We start from the raw sequence: 24697 nt of genomic DNA, 5'->3' as shown, positions 1-24697 counted from the left end.
AGTGCTACGTTAACGTGATCCCAGTGAAGAAGTTCAATTTGTTTTGATACCATTGGTATTGTTTCTTTTTCTTGACTCAACAATAGAAGTCGTTCCATTAATTATTGGAACGTTGTCCAAGTCATTGTAAAATCCTTTATCATCTTATTAAGTTGAGTTTTCGTTTAACAAATTTGCCCTTCGAAAAATTAATGTTAGAAATTGTAATAATTATACAATTTATATACATGTCCTTTCAATATTGAGGATTGGTTTAAGTAAAAAGACTTTTATTTTAAAAAGGGTAAAAAAGTCTGATTATATTGACATTTTTTTGTTACTTCATAAAATTGTTTCAACTTTTATTAACAAAATGTTCGTTGAAAAATGAATAAAGTTTATATGAACTCAACAGGTGAAATATGTATCAACATTATTTATACAATGGTGAAAATTATATTAACTTTTTTCCTAATATATGTGAATATTTTTTTTATAAATGTATCGAATTACAGTATCAAGCTTATATGAGCTCATTTTTACCTTTTTACAATAAGACTCCTTTTAGAATAATCTTACCATCAATAACGAAACTAATACATGTCCTAGTAGTTTTACTTTTAACTTTTTAATTTTTTTTTTTTCACGTAAGAGCACCAGGTGTCCGTAGTCCATTTCGATGTTCATTTTCAGTGTCGAAAATGATCCTTGAAATTAATTAAAGTGAGGGTGTCGTTCGGTGTCCATTTTATGATGTGGACCAATAAGAAAATAGAATGATTTATAAAGAAAAAAAACAAAACAGAACCACCGTCGCTGGAGGGATGATAGAAGGGGATGGTGAAATCGATGGTGAGGCGACGATGAGGCGGGGCGGTGTTTTACACCGTCAATTTCGTTCGACGCTGAAAGAAACTGGGGACACCCGGACGCTCAGGGCTCTTATAAAACAAAAACGGGCCGCCCGCTAGAAGCCCGAAACATAGTATTATGGATCTGTATGTGCTTCATATGTATATAAATAAAAATAAAAATAAAAATAAAAATATTAAATATTTAAATATATCAAATATAAATAATAAACTCAAACATAGGCTCATACTGTATATAACAACAATTGGCTGTCAAAATCTAGGGCTTATTCCGTCTCAGTCGACTACACGGAGCTTCAACCCATGGTACTGCTCTTTTACACATTTGATTAATTTCTATATATAATGAAATAATTCTATGATGCTATACTGTTTCAATCGATCTCTCAATGCTATTAAGTAATAACATTTATAAATTAATTAGGTTTTTTTATAGTAGTTTTGCTCAATTAAGTTGTTGAATTCGACTTTGAGTTAATAACCGTTGACCACTGTTCATTGCGGTTGGAGAGGAAACGTGAATTTATGCTCCTAATATCATTCAACTGTAATAAGTAGTAATATTTTTGTATATAGAGTTGTAGTGTATACATTTTCATGAAAAAATAAAAAAAGTGAATGATCAAATAAAGAGCCCCTGTTTGAAAGTTTTTAACTTTATTCGTTAACAATTCGTTTGATCCGATGTGTGTTATGTGATGGTAGTCAATTAGGGGAATGATCAAATAAAGAGCCCCTGTTTACTTTTATTTTATTTTTCTAGAGCTTGCATAATGGGCTTTTTATGCTTAATAGTTTCAGCTAATGCTATTTAGCGTTGTGTTGAATTTTAGGTTTAACAAACTGAGTGAGAAATTACAATGGTGGGATTCAAAAATAGGTATATGGTGATGGAGGTATTTGTGGATCCAAATAGAAGTATTTCAAAAGACGATCCGATTATTCTTAGCCAACATAATGTATCTAAAGCAATTAAAGACAGTATTCTCATTAACTTTGGAGAGTGTGGTCTTGCCTTGTCACTAGGATCATTCCAAGGTTAGTACATGTTTGTTTCACGACAAATTTTTTTTTTTTTTTGTGTATATTTTTTTTTTTTTTTTTTTTTTTTTTTTTTTCAAAAGCAGGCATCTTTTATTACTATAAGAAGAAAATTACAGACTCGAGCACCACGAAATATATACATACATTCCTGAATGGCTGAATCACCGAGAGCTATATGCTAAGACTAACAATGAGATAAAATTCTAAACAACCGAACTATAAATCTATCGATCTATATATCTACAATTGTATGACCCGACCAGAGTTCAAGTCATGACACTAGCCCACCCCCATTCGAGCACTTGCAGAGTAGCACGAACCGGGATCAGACAGCCATATGTGCCAAGCAAAGTTACATCTCTTTGATCTTCTACATATCCACTCGAAACTCTTGTATTGAATTTCATCGAAAACCAACGAACTAGAGGCCGAATTTTTACCAAATACCTTCCGATTACGGTTCTTCCAAATCAAATAGCTACTTACCCATTTTACCGCTTGCCAAATTCTACCATTAGGACTCGACATCGAATACGGACTTGTATCTTTAAAGATTTCACCGATGGAAAAGCTGGAAAATGAGCCTAGTTTCCACCAATCAAACACCCTCGACCAAACCTCCATAGAGAATTTACAGAATACCAATGCGTGGTCCACAGTTTCGAGATCTTCATCACATATTGGACACCGTATCGAGTCAAGGTCGATAGATTTTTTATGTAGCTCAACTCGGGTAGGTATCCTTTTGTGAGTCGATCTCCAAGCGAAAATTTCAAGTTTTTTCGGGACTAACCTGTTGCGGACTGTTTCTTGCGTTTGAAAAGAATTGCTTAGCACCTTCTCATCAATTCTAGCTGCCATTTCACAAGTCTTGAAAATCTTACTGTCATCCCATAGCCATTCCCATTGATCCTGACTCTTTTCAGCAAATTGAGCCGAGGATAACATAAGCTGCAATTGCATGAGTTCATTTTGTGTATATTCTTTTATATTGTCGTCTTTGTAAGTTTTCTTTGAATATATAGAGGTAACAGTTTGACCGATTTACTTGTGAATGAGTTGTTCAAGTTATGTTTCAATTTTAACGGGTGGAATGGTTAAAAGTTGTAACTAAAAAAGAATGTGTTAAAGTGGGTCGATATTCCACCAGGATGTACATTTGATGCATACAACATCATCATAACTCACTGTTTTTTAACGTTTACACTTCATTTGTTATTAAAATATGTATATATTTGTTATCATATTTTATTCTCGTACTTTTTGAACAAAATATTACACATTTTGAGCTCAACTCATTTTGACCTCCTACTCGACCCGCCCATCTTTCCACCTATGAATAGAAGAATAGATGATACGTTTTTTTTCTTTTCGAATACTAACATCTCAGATGCTTCATTGTGCAGTCAAATATGTGAATCACATCACCAAAGTATGCATTATAAGAACATCAAGGGATGAGCATCAAAAAGTTTGGGCTGCAATTACTCTGGTCAGAAGTTTAGGGAACTGCCCTGTGGTTTTCAACTTACTGGACCTTAGTGGTGAGTCATTTTTTAAAGGCTGAAAATTTAGTGGGTTGGTCAACATGGCTCGATGGGGTTTAGTTGGCCCAAAACACTCGGGGCAATCAAATTCAATACATACAAATACAATTACTGTTTCAAATAGTATAACATTAAAATTTTTTTATATAGTGATTCAAGAGAATTTATGTTTTACACCTAGACTTCGAGTCTCAGTGACTTTCGATTCATTGGCCCATTTTATTTCTCATTACTTGCAATACTTTTTTTGTTTGATATTCAGGGAACATCAAAGCCTGTAAAACCGCAGCTTTGAAGTGTGAAGATTTGAAGTTTGAACATTTAAAAATTGTCTCTGGTGATCCCTCGACTCACGATTTTAACAAACATATGCAGAATATTGAGAGAATTAAGATGTTAGAGAACTAAAAGTCTATACAAACGAGTTCATTTATACAATTTTGGGTAAGCTGAATTTCGTGTATGCTAGGAAATTTTTTTTCTTCTTTTTTTCCCTTTTCTTTTTGCGTATGTTACACTGTTATTATTAGAACATGTCTATTAGCAATAACACCATTATTAAAGACACTTGGTTTCGGAAGGGTGATATTATTGATAGGATTGTTTGTAACTCTTGATTGGCTTTTGAGTAGGCAATGTAATTTTGGATTAAACTGGACCTTGTGGTTGCAACACCATCGGTCTTCTTTGTAATTTTCTAGCTCATCTTTAGTTTCTTTTTAATAAATCTAAAAATATGACATTAAAAGAACATATCTATAAGATAACGTGCCTCTTTCTATTTTTCGGTCAACATTATTATATCAATGATCATAGCAATTCCTCACACAGTTCTAGTCTTAGTGACTTTTCTTTAATCCTCTAGTCGCTACGAAACTTAAGTCTTCACATCACTTGCTAATTGAACACTTAGAATATTAAAAGTCGTAAGAGCATGGGGTAATAAAATTCTTCTAGTAAATAGTCATCCATATCGGTTAAAAAGACAAGTAATAACGAATCAACATTGATGTAGAAACTAGGTGGCTTTTACCAACGGTAGCTAATGCGTCAATTCACTGCTGTAAAAATCATTCATATGAAGAACACTGGAACCTTTCAAAACAAACTCACCAACGGTAGCTAATGCGTCGTGCAATGCAAAAATTTCTCACCGTGGTAGTTAATACAATACTATTTCACCAACGGTAGCTAATGCATCGTGCAATGCAAAAATTTCTCCCCGAGGGAAATACAACAACGGTAGCTAATGCATCGTGCATTGCAAAAATTTCTCACCGTAAATAATCTCAACAACGGTAGCTAATGCATCGTGCAATTCAAAAATTTCTCACCGAGGGTAGCTAAAACGGTAGCTAATGCATCGTGCAATGTAAAAATTTCTCACCGATAAACAATCTTACAACGGTAGCTAATGCATCGTGCAATGCAAAAATTTCTCACCGAGGGTAGCTAATGCTACATAAAATCACCTACGGTAGCTAATGCATCGTGCAATGCAAAAATTTCTTACCGAGGGTAGCTAAACGGTAGCTAATGCATCGTGCAATGAAAAAATTTCTCACCGATAGTAGCGGGTGCAATTTTACATCAAACTAAAACTTTTTTCTTCTCCAGCTCTTGATGTTTCATCTCCAACTTTCGACTTTCGAGATCGATTGATGTTTAATTTCGAGATCCATGTTCAGTCGTCAACATTTATGATAGAGATGTTAACCGATTCATAGCAGGTAATCCTGAATTTATTATATTTTATTTTGTAATCATGTTTTGTTTTCTTATCTGGGTTTCATTCCTCTTTAAGAATTTTGATATTTGTATTTGTATGAATAATAAGGTTCTTGATGAAGTTTCTGGCGGGTTTTGAAATTTTTTTAAAAAAAGTTGTCTTCCTTTGATCATGTGAATTGTGAGAATTAAGTAATTATTTTAGGTTACGTATCATTGATTTCATAATGGTTTTAGGATGAAATGTTTAGAAGTACATCTTAAAGATTGAATGGTAATTAAATAGAATGCTCCTCGAGTCTGTAAATAAGAAAGTGTTTGTATCAAGTTTGATTTTTTTATGTGACTATTTGGCTTTTTTTAGTATCATTTTCTAAATTAAATCCCTCCGATGATCTTTGGTGAAGTAGGATGAATACTTGATTTTCGGTAGCATTTATCGAAAAACATAGAGACTGGTAGAATTCCTTAAATTAAGAAATGCCTTCTGAGTTGAAGTTTTTAACTCCTTTTGTTGTTGAATTTGACCTGAACAATTACCAGGTTCTTCCTCATTTCTACTTTGGACTCCCCAATGCATATTAGTCTATCAAATACTTTGACTACATTTCTTTGTGTCTATGCACTAACTGTTACTACATATTTAGTGTATCATAGTTGATAATTGATGTTAGCTATCAATTTTATGAATCATATTCAACTTATCCATGATGCAACCAAGGTATGCTTGCAGAGAGTACATTTGTGAAATTAAATTAGTTCCTCGAATCTTAAATCAGTGTTTATTGGTTATACTAGATTATTTTGTGATACACGGGAATTGCAACTAATCGCACGGGTCATACACTGCATGTTTGAACCTGCTCTAAATAATAATATGTTTGAACCTGCTCTAACTAATCTTATGTTATGTGACATTGTGACCACATGCATTTTAACCTTCATAAATATATATACTTCTATCTGGCGTTCTCATTTGTTCTAATTTTATTGCATACGATGTGTTCCTACTGGTATATGTCGAAATCGCAATTAGTAATATAAGTAGTTTGTCCTATGTACAGCTAAAAACATTTGTGTGTATGTAGTGTATAAAAAGATACAATATAACGTGATTGCAATAGATATTATGTATATTAATGAATTGATGTTTTGATTTTATTGTGTATATGTTATGTTATTTTCGCCAATGAGGCCTTGCTTCATTGGTATCCATGTTTCATGGATTCGAGAGTGACCCAGGTTCGAGTCTAACAACTAACAACTAATCTTGCATTTCAAAAAAAAAAAAAAAATATGTTATGTTATTTTCAGATTTTTAGTGATTTGGAAGTTTTAAACTGCGGTTTTTGCAAACTGAATCCTTAATTTTATCAATTGGAAAACTATGTGACATGTTACCTGTAGAAGATAACATCAGTTTAAGAAACTTAAACTAAAATGATTATTCGTGTTACGGTAATACTATTACCCACTTTCAACAGATGTTGTTGCAGTAGGTAGATAAATGATGGTCATTGATAAAAATTGATACAAATCAAAGCTAAACCCACCCTGATTAATAGTGATTTTTTCATAATTATCTTATAATCTAATTTGGCAGGCTGGCAATGTTTCTGGTGTAAGAGGCAGTTTGGAATACATGATATCACGTCAGCAACAGTATCTTGAATGTTTTACAATAAAAAGGTTCGTTCAGTTTAATCTTATGAATTATACATGAAAATGTCGGTTAAGAATTAGAACTTCAGTTTCCATTGCCCATCATGAACTTTTGACCCATTATGTCTTCTTATTTTACACATGTATCTGCATTCTTTTTGTATAGAGGCACCTGAAATTAGGTTAATTCATGACATTACAAAGTCAGTTTTGTTTCATTTACGTGTCAAACTTATAACTTGGCAAATTGTTTGTGAATCTTGAATGGATAGATATGTTCCTTGAAGAAGTGAAAGGCACCATTGTCATTGTCCCCTTAAAGGCTTCCAGACTGCTCAAATACAGAGAGCTCTTTTTACAGAACCAGGTAAGCCTCAATATATGTGCACTCTGCTTACAAATATTAATCACAAACATTTTTACTTGGTACATGTTTTCACAGGTGCAACCAGCAACCAACTAAAAATAAGGAGTGAGAAAACATTCAGCTCATTGTAATGCACTATTTTGAACATATATCAAATGCGTCAATGTCTCCCATTAAGCTACTTAAAATATATACGAATTTTTCACATACGACACCTACAATCCGCCCACCTACAATCCGTCGCGAAGCGCGGACCTCATCACTAGTTGTATAAATACTTGACTCCTGTATTGCAATGCCAGTCTAATATTAATTGAGGCATGTGAGTTGATAAATACACTTACTAAGTCAATTCTTGGACAAACATTGTTCTTTCACCTACTATTAGATTTTAGCCGTATCTGTTCTACTTTTTATTTTAACTTGCTTTTGATTATTCTATACTGGTTTGTCAACGATTTAATATTCTTATTTTCTTTAGAAAATTAATTAAAATACACTTTTTAAAAAATGGTTATATCAAAATATATACAATATTTGGAAAAACAAATTGTCAACTTGTTATAATATATAAATATATATATAAATGGATAGTCAATTATTGATACACAAAAGTAATATTATTGTATTACCTAAACTTGTGATATTTTTGCTATAAATAGCCATGAATGCAAGCATTAAACTTGCACCATTTTCTCACACTTACAAAGTGTTTCTTTCTTTCTCTCCATTATCATCTTTGTTCTTACACTTCATTATTAGCATTCTTAATCAAGAATCAAACCACTAAAGGTAGTTATAAGCCTACTGAATTATAACATCAAGAATCAAACCACTAAAGGTAGTTATAAGCCTACTGAATTATAACACGTTATCAGCACGATAATCTTAATACTAATTATGGTTGGCTCTGACACCTAAATGATATATGGTCGGTTATACCACCTGAATAATATATGGTCGACACTGTCGCCTAATTATCATTTATGTTACTAACATTTATATTTCTATTATCTAACATTTATATGGTAGACACTGTCGCCTAATTATCATTTATGTTACTAACATTTATATTTCTATTATCTAACATTTATATGGTCGACACTGTCACCTAATTATCATTTATGTTATATAACATTTATTTATGATTGCTTACATATGATCGACATTGTCGCCTACTTATCATTTATGTTTATATTAAATTTATGTTTAATGTTTATATACTTATGAATATAAATTGACTCTAATTTATCATGTTGTTTGTTTTAATTTTTGATAATAGAAAATGTCGAATCTGGAAAAGCTTAAATTTACTCCTTTAGAATCAACGGGAAACAACTACATGCCATGGGTTATAAAAGTAAAAATGCATCTTAAATCAATGGGCATTCTTGAAACCATAAATGAAAACAACACTTGTTCTGAAAAAGAACAAGCAACGGCATGTTGCTTTATTCATCAACATATTGATGAATGCTTACAAAATAATTATGTGACTGTAGAAGATCCCCATGTTTTATGGGAAGGTCTCAAAAGCAGATTCAATAATCAAAGAGAAATTTTACTTCCAGTTGCTATGGATCAATGGAGAACATTAAGGTTCCAAGACTTTAAGAAAGTAAATGAATACAGCTCAGCTCTGTATAATACAGTCTCAAAACTTAAATTCTGTGGACATGAAATAAGTGATGCAGACATGTTGGAGAAAACTTTCTCCACAATGAATGCTGCCAACATCACAGTGCAAAGAAATTTGAGAATGCTAAAGTTCAACACATATCCTGAACTTAATTCATATCTCTTAGTTGCAGAGCAAAATGATGAGCTATTAATGAAAAATCAGCAATCCCGTCCTACTGGTACACTTGCAATCCCTGAAGCAAATACTGCAAATAATTATAAACAGGGACAAGGACGCGGACAAGGTCGTGGTTATAATAACCATCGCCATCATCATGCCAAAAGCCATAACTATGGTAGAAACCATCATTATGGTAATGGGAATGGGCGTGGACGTGGCCGTGGTCGTGGCCGTGGTGGTCAAAGAAATAATAATCCACGAAAATATAAATATCAACCACAAAACAAGCCCACTAAATAAGATGTTGAAGCAAATTCTTCTAAAAATTCTGAAGAATCTTGTTACAGATGTGGTAGAATGGGCCACTGGGCTAATACTTGCCGAACATCTAAACATCTTGTTAAGATGTATCAGGATTCGCTGAAAGGTAAAGAAAAGGAAGTAAATTTTGTGAATAATATTGATCCAACAGTCACTGAGCAACCATCTGATTTATATGAAGATTTCTTGAGTTAAATTAATATGTTTCTTTTATAAATAAAACGATTTAACCTTTGTCATCATGTTTTCTCAAATGTTTCAGTTCTATATGTTTTATCAAATGTTCCAGTTCTATGTTTGATGTTTCAATTCTATGTATGTCAAATGTTTCAGTTTTATCTATTTGTTTGTAATAAACATTTTGTGTAACATTTATATACTTACTGTTTGTTTCTTATATATGAAGTTTAATATGAATTCTGCTGGAACACAACATCAATCAACTATTGGAGATCTCTGTATAGCAGATAGTGGTACTACACACACTATACTTAAATCTGAAAAATATTTCATTGATTTGAAACCAACAGAAGGAACTATACATACAATATCAGGTGCTGCTAACTTGATAGAAGGGATAGGAAAGGCAAAATTCATATTACCAAATGGTACAACATTTTTAATTAATAATGCCTTATTCTCTCCTAAGTCAAGCAGAAATTTATTGAGTTTTTCTGACATATACCTTAATGGATATGATTATCAGTCAGTAACGGCAGAAAATGAGAAATATTTAAGTATCACTAACAATAATCACGTGATTGAAAAACTGCCAAGACTTAATTCTGGATTACATTATACACATATAAATGTACCAGAAGCACATATGGTGATTAAAGAAAAGTATATTGATCCTGGTGTATTTAATTTATGGCATAACAGATTGGGCCATCCAGGATCAACAATGATGAAAAGAATTATTGAATGTACACATGGACATCCACTGAAGGATAGAAAAATCCTTCATGATACAATGGTTCCATGTATATCTTGCTCTCTTGGAAAATTGATAACTAGACCCTCACTACTTAAGGTTGAGAAAGAATCACCAATGTTTCTTGAAAGAATTCAAGGTGATATTTGTCACCAATTCATCCACCATGTGGACCATTTAGATATTTCATGGTCCTAATAGACGCATCTAGTATATGGTCTCATGTTTGTCTATTATCAAGCCGTAATGTGGCATTTGCAAAATTTCTTGCCGAAATTATTAAATTGAGAGCACATTTTCCTGATTACATCATTAAAAAGGTGAGACTTGATAATGCTGGTGAGTTTATGAAATGCCCAGTTCATATACATTATAAACGATTCATAATAGTTGATTACATCGCGAGGTATTTGACCTCTATATGATACATTTTACAAACATTGCATTCGTTTTTAAAAGACAAACTTTCATTTACATTGAAAGTTGATGGCATGCATACCATTTCATAATATATCCAACTATAATTGACTTAATAATAATCTTGATGAACTCAACGACTCGAATGCAACGTCTTTTGAAATATGTCATGAATGACTCCAAGTAATATCTTTAAAATGAGCAAATGCACAGCGGCATATTTCTTTCATACCGGAGAATAAACATGCTTTAAAGTGTCAACCAAAAGGTTGGTGAGTTCATAAGTTTATCAATAAACAATAAAATTCATCATTTTGATAGACCACAAGATTTAAATGCTGCATGGTACAAATGGGCCCGAATCCTATACCCACATGTAATGTACATGCGATATCTTTTAAATACAGTACACCTTTCTCGTGTACGAAATCTTTTTTCATAAATCTTAGTAACCGTACACATATCTCGTGCACAAAAACCAATACACATAACCTGTGTATAAAAATCATTCTCTCGATACATAACATTCACATCAATTGGTGGCAATTATCATGTCCACATAATTCAATGGTGGCAATTATCATGTCCACATAATTCAACGGTGGCAATTATCATGTCCACATAATTCAATAGTGGCAATTATCATGTCCACATAATTCAATAATAATCCGCAGAACTCCTGTCTGCATAATAATTCATTCGAGGAATGTTTTGTTTGTGTCTATCTCGTCAAACATTTATAAAAGTATTTCATGTATTCGCAGTTCAAAATATATTTCAAAAGCATTTAATAAAGCAGTTGTAAAAACAGCGCATGTATTCTCAGTCCAAAAATGTAAAGAGTAAAAGGGAATCAAATGAACTCACGCATATAAATATTGTAAAACAGTTAATAAAGCATTTTCATGTATTCTTAGCCCAAAAAAGTAAAGAGTAAAAGGGAGCAAATGAACTCACCTAATGTATTTTGTAGTAAAAATACATATTACGAAATTGAACAATTGTAGGGTTGACCTCGGATTCACGAACCTATATCATTTGTGTATATATTAATACATATCCTTGTAATCGAACACATATATATAATTTTATTAGTTATATCCTCGTTATATTAATAATATATATTTTCACATATAAAATATTAATTTTGTTATATTATATATATATATATATATATATATATATATATATATATATATATATATATATATATATATATATATATATATATATATATATTAAATTTATTTGTAAGTATATATATATCTATCATTGGTTTGTTAAAACTTTACTTTTAGTATTATTAATGATAATATCTGAAATAATGCTAATGATAATACTAATATCAATGAAATGCTAATATTATCTATAATTCTGTTAATAATGTTATTAATGATAGTTTTTAATAATAAATCTCATGATAATGATAATATCAGTAGTTTTTAATAATTTAATAATAAAGACTATGAATATAATACAGTTTGATATTAATACTTAATAATAATAATAATAATAATAATAATAATAATAATAATAATAATAATAATAATAAAAATAAAAGGACATGAAACTACCTCATATCAAAAGAGTTCCAAAAAGAAACAGCCCTTTCCTAGACTCGAACTCGAGATCTCTCGCTAAACACAAATACCCATAACCATCCCACTGTTTCTATTTTTGTGTTTTAATTTACACACTTTAATCTCTTATCCTATAATTTTGGCCCATATGTATTTCAGCCCAACAAACAAATACTGGCCCAATCTATAAAGCATATCACGGGATCTTGGCCCAGCAACACAAAAGTCTATTAACGATGAAGGCTTAAGTCCATTATCTCTATAAATTGATGAATCGATCAATACCATGAAGAAATACGATCTCTATTAACCCTAACCTCATCTTCCAGTCATCGTTACATACCCCCGATATCATCATCGCCATTTAAATCATCATGATCACATAAAACTATAATCTTCTAATCACAATATCATCATTTATCATCTATCCACCTTCGTTCCTTATAACTATCGTCAAAATCATATCATCCTCGACAACACTTCTCATTCACGTAATTATCATTATTATCCTATTTTCATTTCGGTTTCAACAGCAACACCATTATCATCATCATCGATTCATACTCATAATCAAAATCATTATTATGTTAAATATTATCGATTGTCATCATCATCACATACATCATTCATGATTATCGTCATCTCGTTCCCAGCATCATCCTTGTATCGTGATCATCATTAATATCATAACCTCCTTAACATAATCATCATCTTGTCTTGATCATAATCGTATATCACCACCATTAATTCATTTTCGCTTTAAACTATCATCATCAACTTAAACATGTATCATTAGCCTATTTATCTATATCAAGGACCCATAAAAAAAATGCATTTGCAGCCCCACCATAACCATAATACACGGCATCAAAAGGAAAAAGTAGTGGCTCAAATTGCACTATTATAATCGATTGATTCTTTTTTTTTTATAAGTATAAAAATAGCAAATGGAGTAAGTGTGTCGGCCATAGAAGAAAAGAAGGACACGATGGGCTGTATTTGTGAATTATAAATATCCTTTCATCATTCACAGTTCCTTTATGTTTCGAAACGTCTCCACTGCTTCGTTGTTAAAAGCAACACAAACAAAGATTGTAGCAGCTGTAATTGCAGTGACAATCGAGTAGGTGGAGTTTTCGAAGGTGGTGAGGATGGCTTGATGGTGATTGAGCTATAAGTATAAGGCGAGTAACAGCAGAATGTTTGGGGTCGTATTACCTCAGAGATCGACAGGTATGAATTTAGATTTTTTTATTGCTCGATGGTAGTAAGTTTTTAGATAAACGTCGATTAGTAGGATAGAAGAAATTTTGCAGGAATATAGCTGCAACAGAAGGTGGTTTCGCGCAGTGAACAAGACATACACGTAGCACAAAACAGGAGAATAAGATATCGATTTGTTGGGTTTTTTTTTTAGGATGAAGATCGATTCCGAAATTAGTAGCAGTTATAGTTTGTTTTGAGGTTGGTTGAAGGTTCGATGGTGTTGATGGTTCTTGACGGGTTCTTGGTCAGGAAATAACAAGGTAGAAAAGAATGATTATGTGGTTATTCGGAGTTACGATTCTATAAAGTAAAAGCGAGAATGTGGATGATAGCCGTGGTGGAGAGTGGCGATGGTGGTTAATGTTCACCTAGTGAAGCTTGGCAAAAATATGAGAATCGAAAAGATGTTTTGTTTTCTCTCCCATCCACAAGTGTATATCTATATATATATATATAAAATATATACATATAGATCGAATGATCTTACAATAATCGTGTAACAAACCTTTTGAATGATTGATGTAGCAAACAATATTGTTTTATAGTGATTATTGAGTCGACGTATAATAATTTTGTAGACAAGTAGTACATGAATTTTCAATTAAAGGAATAAAAAAGTTAAAGCAGATAGGTACATTCAACTGATTTGAATTTGTATCTGAGATAATTTCGTCTGGTATCAGATTGTAGAATCTGGTTCGTACCAATTAAGGACTTTGATGTCCAACAATTTGTTTTGATTATCAATTTATAAGTATAGATATAGATATAGATATATGTTGAAATAAAATACTAATAATTTCTAATAATAAAGATACTAATATTAAAAGAAATAATAATATTATTAATAATAATTATAATATTAATAAAATTAATACTAATAATAATAAGAATAATGATAATAATAATTTTAAATAAACATGATTATTTTTAGTAATAATAATAATAATATCAATATAACATTAATTTCTTAATTTGTGATTTCCTTTAATATTACCATTTATTAATTATGTAATATTTAATATTTAATAATCATATATAATATGATAACCTTTATTGAATATTTATTATTTATAAATTTTATATATATTACAATATATATATATAAATAATTATTCATAGAATTCATATATATATATATATATATATATATATATATTTAAATTCATTTTTAATTTACATTTAATTATTTTGTATCCTATTCTACATATTTAATTTTATTGTTTATTTTATAATTTCAAATTATTATATATACTTACATTTATATATATATATATATATATATATATACATATTTATTTACAAACAATTGTTCGTGAATCGTCGGGAACGGTCGAAGGGTAATTGAATGCATGAACACAGTTTAAAAATTTTTGAGACTCAACATTACAGACTTTGCTTATCGTGTCAAAATTATTTAAAGATTAAGTTTAAATTTGGTCGGAAATTTCCGGGTCGTCACCGTACCTACCCGTTAAAGAAATTTCGTCCCGAAATTTGAGTGAGGTGGTCATGGCTAACAATAAAAAATGTTTTCATGACGAATATGAGTTGATAAATAGAGTTTTATTACCATCGAGTGATATGGATAAAACAATTCGATTATTCGAAGCGTGCGAGCGAAGCTATCACTAAATAATGAAATAAAGAAAATAAGTTTCGTCATAACTTTTGACGTTGTCTCAATTGAATTTAGAAAATAAGGTACGTCTTAACTTTTGATGTAGAGGGTTGGATTTCCAGAATTCAAGGGATTAAAGAAAATCTCCGAAATCTAAAAGATTTGATTCTTCGGGATTTAAGGGAATTATGATCTCTATAATAAAATGCAGTGATCTGTTTTGATTGATCTGTCGGATGTTTCACTATAAATTCACTTCTTCCTTTCCATTACTTTTATCACTCCTATACTCAATTTCCAAATTCAAAAGATTGTGAAAATGCTTAATCCAATTCTAATCCTTGTCCTTATTCTTACTATCGCAATAATTATTCTCCTTTTCCAATTTACACCAGAGGGATCTGCTTACTTCTACTTTGCCCTTGGGGTTATAGTACTTATAATTCTCCCTTGTCTTTATGTTGCGATAAACATTGATATGCACGGTTTGTAATTTATGTGTTGTTATCGGGCTTTATATTTTCTCTTATATTTCGGAGTCCCTGCTTCCGTCTTCCATAACCATTGTCATTCACATCTAATGCTCTCTCTTATTTGCTGCGATTTATACCCCTTTTCTATTTCGGATCTTCATGCTTTTGTTTCCTTTTCGTAAGTAATGGTCCAGAATTCATAGATATGGAGTTTTGAATTATCGTAATATACAAGGTAGAAAAGAAAGGTAGTAGCACGATTTAATTTGACAAGTTACCAGAATATCTAAAAAAAGATCGAATCATCAAGAAAATATTTTCTTGATATTGTTGAGGTTAAATAGAATATAAGAGTCGTGTAACATGGCACATGATGACGTTATGGTCTGTGAATCATCACGTTCCATTCAGAAACTCAGCATGACTTACTGTAATATAATCACGTTGATCAAGTGTCATTATATTATACTAACTCATTCATCAATTTCCAACACTACTTCAAAATCATTCATAATTCAAATTCGAATTTTAAAGAAATTTGGAAACTAAAGTAGTTTCCTTTATGATGTAATATAGATAGCACGAAGAGATAAATGATTTCGGACGAGAATATTTATGAAAATATCTTCAGAAATATCAAAGATATTTATGATGATATTTTGAAATTTCTAAGTTCGATGGTTGATGAAGAAAGATTTTCCGCAAGATTTTAACATGAGTGCGGAGCAAGATATTCGTTGAAGGTTTCATCGGATCCAGAATTGCATGGATTCTTTGAATAAATGGTATGGTCCTTGTATTTGTCCTTGGTCTCCTTCATGGTTAGCTCAATCCGTTTTTTAGTTCCAACTTTTCTGAGCTTTTCCAACATACTATTCTTTATTATCATTAAGCTTCCGACGATTAAGGTCGTTTACGGTTGTCTACAGTTTCTGCTGCTTCATTCAGCTTTTTCAACATTCAGAGTATTGGTTTGTAGACTGAGTGCTGTTCAGAATTTCAGAATGAAAGACCATAATTCTAAAAGATAAATGTTATACATATAACCGTTGATGTAGATATGCTGTGCATTTTCAAAGTACTGATTGTTGATTCCCGATAATTGGTATGACAATTCTTGTTACAAGATGCGGATGAGTATATGATAGGGTTTCAATAAATAAATATAATGATTTCTCGGAGAGATTTAAATCAATAAGTAACGAGGTTTCTGGTACGTCTGCTGGTAATATGGTAGAATATGAAAGGTTCCCCGGTAACAATAAAAGAGCACGCATATATATCAAGGTTATAGTAAAGCTAGTCTGACTGAAAAGTCGAAGTTGACTTGCTGGAGCTGTGATAAAATTTGCTAATTTGGAAAGGAATTGCAAAGTTATTTTTGGTAATAACAACGCCAAAGGAGTTAGTATAGATACGTGTTAAACGTTTACTCAGGTTCCGAGAGTTTTCAGGTGCATAACTATATGCATAAATCTTTCCTTCCGTAGGTGAAGTGAGATTGGTTCATTCTCTCGATTGAGGTGTTTTCAAGAATCATGAAAGGTTTGAACACATATTGTAATCGTCAAGATACAAATGAGGTTTAAGATGGAATCAAGTGGCAAACTTGAAATATTGTTTAATTTCATATGTTATAATCAATATTTTAATTCATTTAAATTGTCCACTGTTGGTAGTCCTCAGTTGATTAGTCCACAGTTAGCTAGGATTTTGTTAGCGTGGATTCTTAACAAAATTTCTCATAGTTAATTTGTTTGTTTCTAACAAATTTTTATTTTGTCAAATGTTTTCTTCATTATGCCACTTGTTGGATTCTGATAGGTCAAAATCTAAATATGAAATTGAATTAAAATGGTTATTTTGCGGTGAAAGGATACGTATATCTGTAGTTGTAAATATGATAGTAAATGACTGTTGAATCAGATTGAAAGAATGTACAGTATAACATGTTAATATGAAAGCTAAATATTTCCGAGGGTATTACCTACCCGTTAAAATATTTTCACCATTAACAGTTTGTACAAAAGAATTTTTAATTACAATCTTTATGAAAATATACTTACATATATATTTTCCTCAGATGTAATCATGGATTTAATGAGTCACTATGATATTAGACTCATTTGATTTACCGTTAGAATAAGAATATATAATCTCTAAAACATTAAAGATTATATAATCGCCGTGTCGAACGAAGATAAATAACGTAGAATGATTCGCAGAACGATGATTATATTCGAGGTACAGAATGAGATATTGGGGCATGTGATGTTAAAACTTGTGTTGTTGGTGGTACTGTTGATGTCGGTGATGTTGCTGAAGCTAGTACGTTTTCCACCATGTTCTCCAAATTGATTACTCGAGCGTGAAGTTCGTTGACTTATTGTATTACTCCGGGATGATTGTCAGTCGGAACGAGCGGTTGAATAAGGTTTAGAATTGTGGATAGAATATAATCGTGTTGAGCTATTCTGGAAATGTGGGTGAAAATGGTGTTTCGGACCGGTTCGCCGGTAAGTGCTTCGGGTTCTTCGTCAAGAGGTGAATTATGTTGACGGAAAGGATCGCCTTCTTCGCGTCTCCATTGATTAAGTCTACTTCGAACCCATCAGATGAATTGGGGATGTCTGATTGATTGATTCATTCTGGTGACACCGCTTTCAGAGCTTAGGTGAATATCCATGTCGGAATAGCTGTCAGAATCCGAGGAATTCGAACTGGTTGAGGGATTCATCTCGTACGATCAGATGAAGGATTTTTGATAAGAAATAGATTATAGGATGTAGATTAGTACCCTGCAATACATAATTTACATATGCATATATAATACTAAAATCCCATAAGTTACGGAGGAATCTACGGAAGCTGTCAGGCAAAGGTAACAATAACAGGTGTAACGACCCTACTTTTTCCGTTATCTTTTACCGTTAATTATTTAACGACCGTTAACTGTTATTCATGCCACGTCATTTCTATGACCTATATTATTATCTTTGTAATAATATATTAATTATTATGTGTTATATGAATATTTGTATTCATATCTTTAATTGTACGTTTCTACGTGTCGCGGATTTCTATCCGGCGAATCTTTTCGGTTTTCAAACCAACGGTCGAGTTTTTGGGATTTTTAAGTCCTAATTATTTTGAATATGATATTTTGATGTCATATGATTATATATAGTGTTTATATATTTTATTCGTCGCGTATTTATTATCTCTCCGAAAAATCAATCGCGTAGCGGTGTTTTCGCGTTTCGGATTTCGTTCGGGCGTTCGGGCCACTAGGATTTTGTCATTTATCAAATTGGGTCACTATGGGGCCCACCCCATTCAGTTTTTGGCCGAAAATTCCCTTATGGGGGGGGGGGGGTGATTTAATTTTTTTGATTAATTAGCCTTATTTTTATTTCCATTCTAATTATTTCACCCTTATCACTTTTCTCTCAACTTTCTCTCCTCTTTTCTCTTATTTTTGGCCGCCACTTCCAGCACCATTATCATCTTGATTTGATCATCATCAAGAACTTGAATCAAGGGGCTTTTAACATCAACGGATTTCTCTCGTTCTCCTCTACGCGTCAATATAAATCAATTCTTGATTAGGGTATAAACCCTAACCCTAGCTTTTCAATTTTTTTTATTTATTTTTCTGTATTTTATATGTTATATTGATAGTATGATGATTACATGTTATTGTATTGATGATTGTATGCGTAGAATTGCTCGATTATACATGTTTTCGGTTTGATTTAATTGGGACAGCAGATTTTTCGTGTGTTTCTGACTTTGTAACTGATATAAAAGTTAAAATAAAATATATAAATGAGTTCCTCTCATCAAGACATTAATTTTAGACTCCGGATTCATGTCGTTTCGATTCCCGGAGCCCTAGATATGCTTAATTTGATTTTTGGTAAAGATTGAAAGGTGTTATGGGCAAGAACAAGGTATGGTCCGACTTTGTGATCATCCTTGGTGTTTTTAGGGTGTGTCATTTGGTTAGGACTGATGGTGGGATGAATTTTCATGTTCGGCTCACCTAAATCCGAGCCACGGTTCACCCGTTGTGCCTAAATCACTGTTTTGAGTAAATTGAATTCCCAAGTGTTGTCATGGCTGATATCCACGACCTAGGGACTGTTCTTGGAGTGTTCTTGAGTACATAATTGTGTCGGGTGGTTTGAGTAGGCGGAGATGCATATGTGGCTCGCCCGAAACCGACACCCGGGGCTCAAGATACGACCCGATGAACTTTTAAACTTAAAACTTATGGTTAATGATTGAAACTTATGATAAAAATAATGATTTTCATTATTGATTAATTACTTATGATATAAGAAGTAATTATTATCATTTAAGACTTATGATATATATTTATTATATCATTTAATTATTACTTATGATTTAATTAACGTTTTAATTAAACTTATGATTAATAATACTTTTATTATTAATGAAAAATACTTATGATAAGTATTAAATTTATTTTATGAGAATATTATTTTAAGACTTATAATAAAGATTAAATAATTATTTAATTATTATAAGACTTAATTATTATTTAATTATGATCTAATTATTAAATACTTATGATTTAATAATTTTAATTAGAAACTTATGAAATGATTAATAATTCATTATTAATTAATAATACTTATGATATGTTTTAAAATTTATTATTAATTAATAATACTTATATTATGACTAATATTTAATTAATTAATTAAATACTTATGTTATATTAATTATATCATTTAAACTTATCTTAACTTTAATAATTCATTTTTATTTAATTAAACTTATGTTATGACATAATTATACATATTTAACTTTAATTAACATTATAACTTATGTTATTATTATACTTTACACTTTTAAAATTAATGTTGACTATGTTTGACCAAGGTTGACTTTTGAGTTGACTTTCGGTTGACTTTGACTTTCAGTTGACTTCTGTTGACTTTCTAAATAAGGAAACTTTCCTAACTTCAAAACTTTCTAAAAATAGAACTTTCTAAATTTGGAAACTTTCTAAAAATAGAAACTTTTCAAAAATAGAAACTTTCCAAAAATAGAAACTTTCCTAAAATAGAAAACTTTCCAAAAATGGAAACCTGCTAAAAATAGAAACTTTCTAAAAATAGAAAGTGTGTGTCCGTATGCTGTTCCAGTCAAACCGATGCTTGCCGAGTGTTATTCTATGTCTACTTGCAACATGTACAATAGTTATCATACTAAGACTTGACCTAAGTTAGTTATTTATATCGGCCTGCTTTATTTATAGGTCGGCGTTGTGATCTTTCTTGATCACTTTACTTTATTTGCTGTTCGCTTGTTTGTGAGATTTCTTCAGTTGCTATTAAGGTGAGTTATAGTCCCATTTTTCTATTTAAATCTTTTGGGATGAGAATACATGCAATTTATTTTATATTTTGGACAAGTGGAAGTTGGTTTAAATTATTCATTGTGAGTTGAACAAAAATATTCCCTAGTCTGGTAACTGTAATCACTGGTTTCTACTGGTGAACGCGAATCCTATGGATAGATCTATCGGGTTTGACAACCCCATTTCGAGCTAGTCGCGCTAGCAATTTATAATCGAAATGTTTAGTACTTCGTATTTAGTTGAAGATACACTTGTTCGGTGTATATTATTTATTGTGTTTGGCAAGGGTAAATAAAGGGTTAAGTGGTTACCAGGTGGCTCACGAAAAATGGAATAATGTTTTATTATATGTTTTCTAGCATATAATTTGGTGGTTCAAAAAGGAGTTTTATGTTTTCAAACATAAATTTTTATTGTTTAAATTAAATATTGTTTGCAATATTAAACCTATAATTCACTCAACATTTTTGTTGACAGTTACTCGCATGTTTTATTCTCAGGTTCATGATTGATTGCTTCCGCTGTGCTTAGAGAGTCTGCATATTTATGATGGCAGCTTTTGTTAAACATTAACTTGCATTCTATTTTGTTACATTAAAAAGTGGTTGTTTGTTGACTTTATTTTGGTCAACTTTTGGTTAAAGTATTATTGTATAGTTTTTCTAAACTTATACATTTTAGTAGATTTCCTTTATAGGAAATCATTTTTAAATAAAGAATGCAAAGTTGTTTTATTAAATTCATATAGAGTTTCGATCAAACTGTGGGACCAAGCGACGGAGCCGTTAAGTGTTTTGACGGAGTCGTCACAGTTGGTATCAGAGCTCTGGTTGTAGGGAATTAGGCTGCATTGATGTCGTTACCCGGGTCAATAGGGTGCATTAGTGAGTCTAGTCTACAGCCCGGCCTATTATATATTATTATATGTGATTATTTGTGTCGTGTTGGTATGTATATTGTTATCATACATACATTTCTATTATGTTCTGAATCCGGGAGGAACTCCCATTCCGATTTAAACGTATTCTCCGACTCATGCGAGTTCATCTTTTAAAGGAACACCTCGGTTAGTGAAACCGAGGGGGTGTCATTCTTGACTTCTGGAATTCTCGACATTTCTATGTCATAATTAGTGTTTATAAATATAACGTTTAAGTTACATTACGTGTTATAGAGTTTCGATCAAGCTGTGGGACCAAGCGACGGAGCCGTTAAGTGTTTTGACGGAGTCGTCACAGTTGGTATCAGAGCCAGGTTATGTCATCTATTATGGTTATGTATATAACGTTTGAGTTATATTACGCGAGATGTCATTCTTGACTTCTAAATGCTCGGCATTTCAATGTCAGCTATTATGTTTAGGTATATAACATTTTTGTTATATTACGTGCATTTGTGCCGTTGTGCCTATGTGCTTTGGTTGTTGAAATGGAAAACGTCATTCTTACTTTTAGAGATTCTTGGTACTTCGAAGACATTTTTATGTCATCGTTACTTTCGATGTCTTTGTCTCTTGTGCTATCCTTAGCACATTGTTAAGAAATTGTTTTAGGGAAATTGTGTTGAAATTCGAGGTTGACCACGTGTCCTGACCTTATGTAGTGATATTGGAATGGAACTATGAGTTAGTGAAATATAATGGCGTCAGGCCAACGTGATTATATTACTTTAATTCATAAAAATTCCCAATATTGTGACATGAGGAATAGAAAGCGAGTCAAAGAAAATTTGTACACCACTCATTCGGAAATTCTAACGTTATTACATGAGTAAGGAAGATACTCATTATCTTATTTGTTGTTATGCGAGAGACTCATCTTAACCGAACTACCTACCCCATGTTTTATCATTTATAACTCGCTTGTTAGTGACAGCTTCGCACGTGAATAGTTTTGACCCAAGGACTTGTGTTCTGATAAAAGTCAAGACATTATTTAACTCATTGGTTTTCATGACCTCGTAGCATTTATTGAAGAGATGTCGCAAGACGATTCAAGTCCATCACCCGAGCTTTAACGATCTTACTTCAACTCGTAACCTCTGTGATGCGGATACCCTGCTTTTCATTAAAAATTTTACACATTTGCGTAATTGGGCGGTTCTCACGAGATTTATGGGCGAATAGAAGTAATGAAATACTTTGTCATGTATACTATTTATAAAATCATATATGTACTTATGAATTCAAATGGACAAATTTTCCCTTACCTATTTTGGCTAGTATACACTAATTTATACCTTAAAAATTATTTTAAAACCACTCTTATTGAGTTGTCTAGTTAACTCAAATTGATTTACGTAAAATGGTACACGTTGTACATACTTCTAAATTTACTAAGAGCTTCGTTCCATTTATGGGGTTACATTAGACGTTTAAAGCTTTTTCAAAACTTCTTTGATTGATTACATTAGAATTTTCGCATTACTCTACAGAGTGTTTGGATCACATTTCTTCTCATCCTCCGTTTAAGGATGAAAATTTACCATTAAGTCCATTGATAGAAATTCTTACACCAGTTTGGATGCCGGTTTTATAAAATTTGTTGGAAAGTCTTTGCGCTCATAGAATATTCCCTCTTATGGTTGGACATGGCCGAAACGCAGACCAATAAATCAAGTTTCTGGGGTACACTCGATGGTCACCTTATTGTAGAAAAGGCGCTAGGTGGGTTTCTACCCCAACTGTTGTTATAATGGGTATCATGGATATATATTACTCTAGACCGTTTGAGGAGTTTCTACTCTCAATTTTCGCTGTCAACCGCAACACCCTCGTAAACATCAATCCTAGGATTCGATACTTTAGGGTGCACGAAATTATTTTTGGAGATTCATCTCACCTGGGGTCGGCCATTCTTTATAACCCATGATTCGCGTTCTTTTCATCCGCACATAAATTTAAGAATATGGATGAATCCTAGACTTCCTCGCTCATTGTACAAGGAAGTTCACTCTCGTTGAATTATCACACCTTTCATACGTCTTCCTTTCGGAAATATAATGAAAATTTACTTTGGAGTCCATGATCCTCGTTAACTCCTTTGAGAGAATTGCCTTAAATATCTATGCCACCGATGTGACTACTCCACATTTATTTCTTCCTTCATTATTGCAACTTTTTTCATCCATCCCAGTTCGTCCCCTTGGGGAGCTCCCGTTTTGTTCGTTGAGAAGAAAGATGGTTCATATCGTTTGTGTATTGATTATCGTGAATTGAACGAGCTTACTGTTAAAAACCGTTACCCTCTTCCGAGAATTGATGATCTGTTCGATCAACTTCAAGGTTCGTCCGTTTATTATAAGATTGATCTTCGTTCCGGTTATCACCAATTACGCGCTAAAGAAACTGATATTCTGAAAACCGCTTTCTGTACCCGTTATAGTCACTTTGAATTTCTTGTTATGCCGTTCAGATTGACAAATGCACCTGTTGTGTTCATGGACCTCATGAACCGTGTGTGTAGACCCTATCTGGACAAATTCGTTACTGTTTTCATCGACCACATCCTTATTTATTCTAAGAGTGATGAAGGGCGAAGAACATTTGAAGTTAGTGCTTGATCTGTTGAGGAAAGAAGAGTTGTACGCTAAGTTCTCTAAGTGTGCTTTCTGGTTAAGAGAAGTTCAATTTCCTCGGACATATTGTTAGTAAATAGGGAATACAAGTTGATTCTGCTAAGATTGAGGCGATTG

General features: G+C 32.0%; 1 protein-coding gene across 1 annotated transcript; it reads left to right on the top strand.

The window, feature by feature from the left end:
- Window positions 1-1062: 1062 nt before the first annotated feature.
- On the top strand, window positions 1063-4106 carry LOC139864845 (probable ribonuclease P/MRP protein subunit POP5). The gene is made up of 4 exons (XM_071853414.1): window positions 1063-1157; window positions 1685-1889; window positions 3302-3439; window positions 3705-4106. Exons 2-4 carry the CDS (start codon window positions 1712-1714, stop codon window positions 3848-3850), a joined length of 462 nt encoding a protein of 153 aa, XP_071709515.1. The 5' UTR covers window positions 1063-1157; window positions 1685-1711; the 3' UTR covers window positions 3851-4106.
- The last annotated feature ends 20591 nt before the right edge of the window (window positions 4107-24697 follow it).

The sequence above is a fragment of the Rutidosis leptorrhynchoides genome, chromosome 8 (assembly GCF_046630445.1).
Source record: "Rutidosis leptorrhynchoides isolate AG116_Rl617_1_P2 chromosome 8, CSIRO_AGI_Rlap_v1, whole genome shotgun sequence".
Taxonomy (NCBI): domain Eukaryota; kingdom Viridiplantae; phylum Streptophyta; class Magnoliopsida; order Asterales; family Asteraceae; genus Rutidosis; species Rutidosis leptorrhynchoides.
The sequence above is the reverse complement of the archived record's forward strand: the minus strand, read 5'-3'. Positions and strand labels throughout refer to the sequence as shown.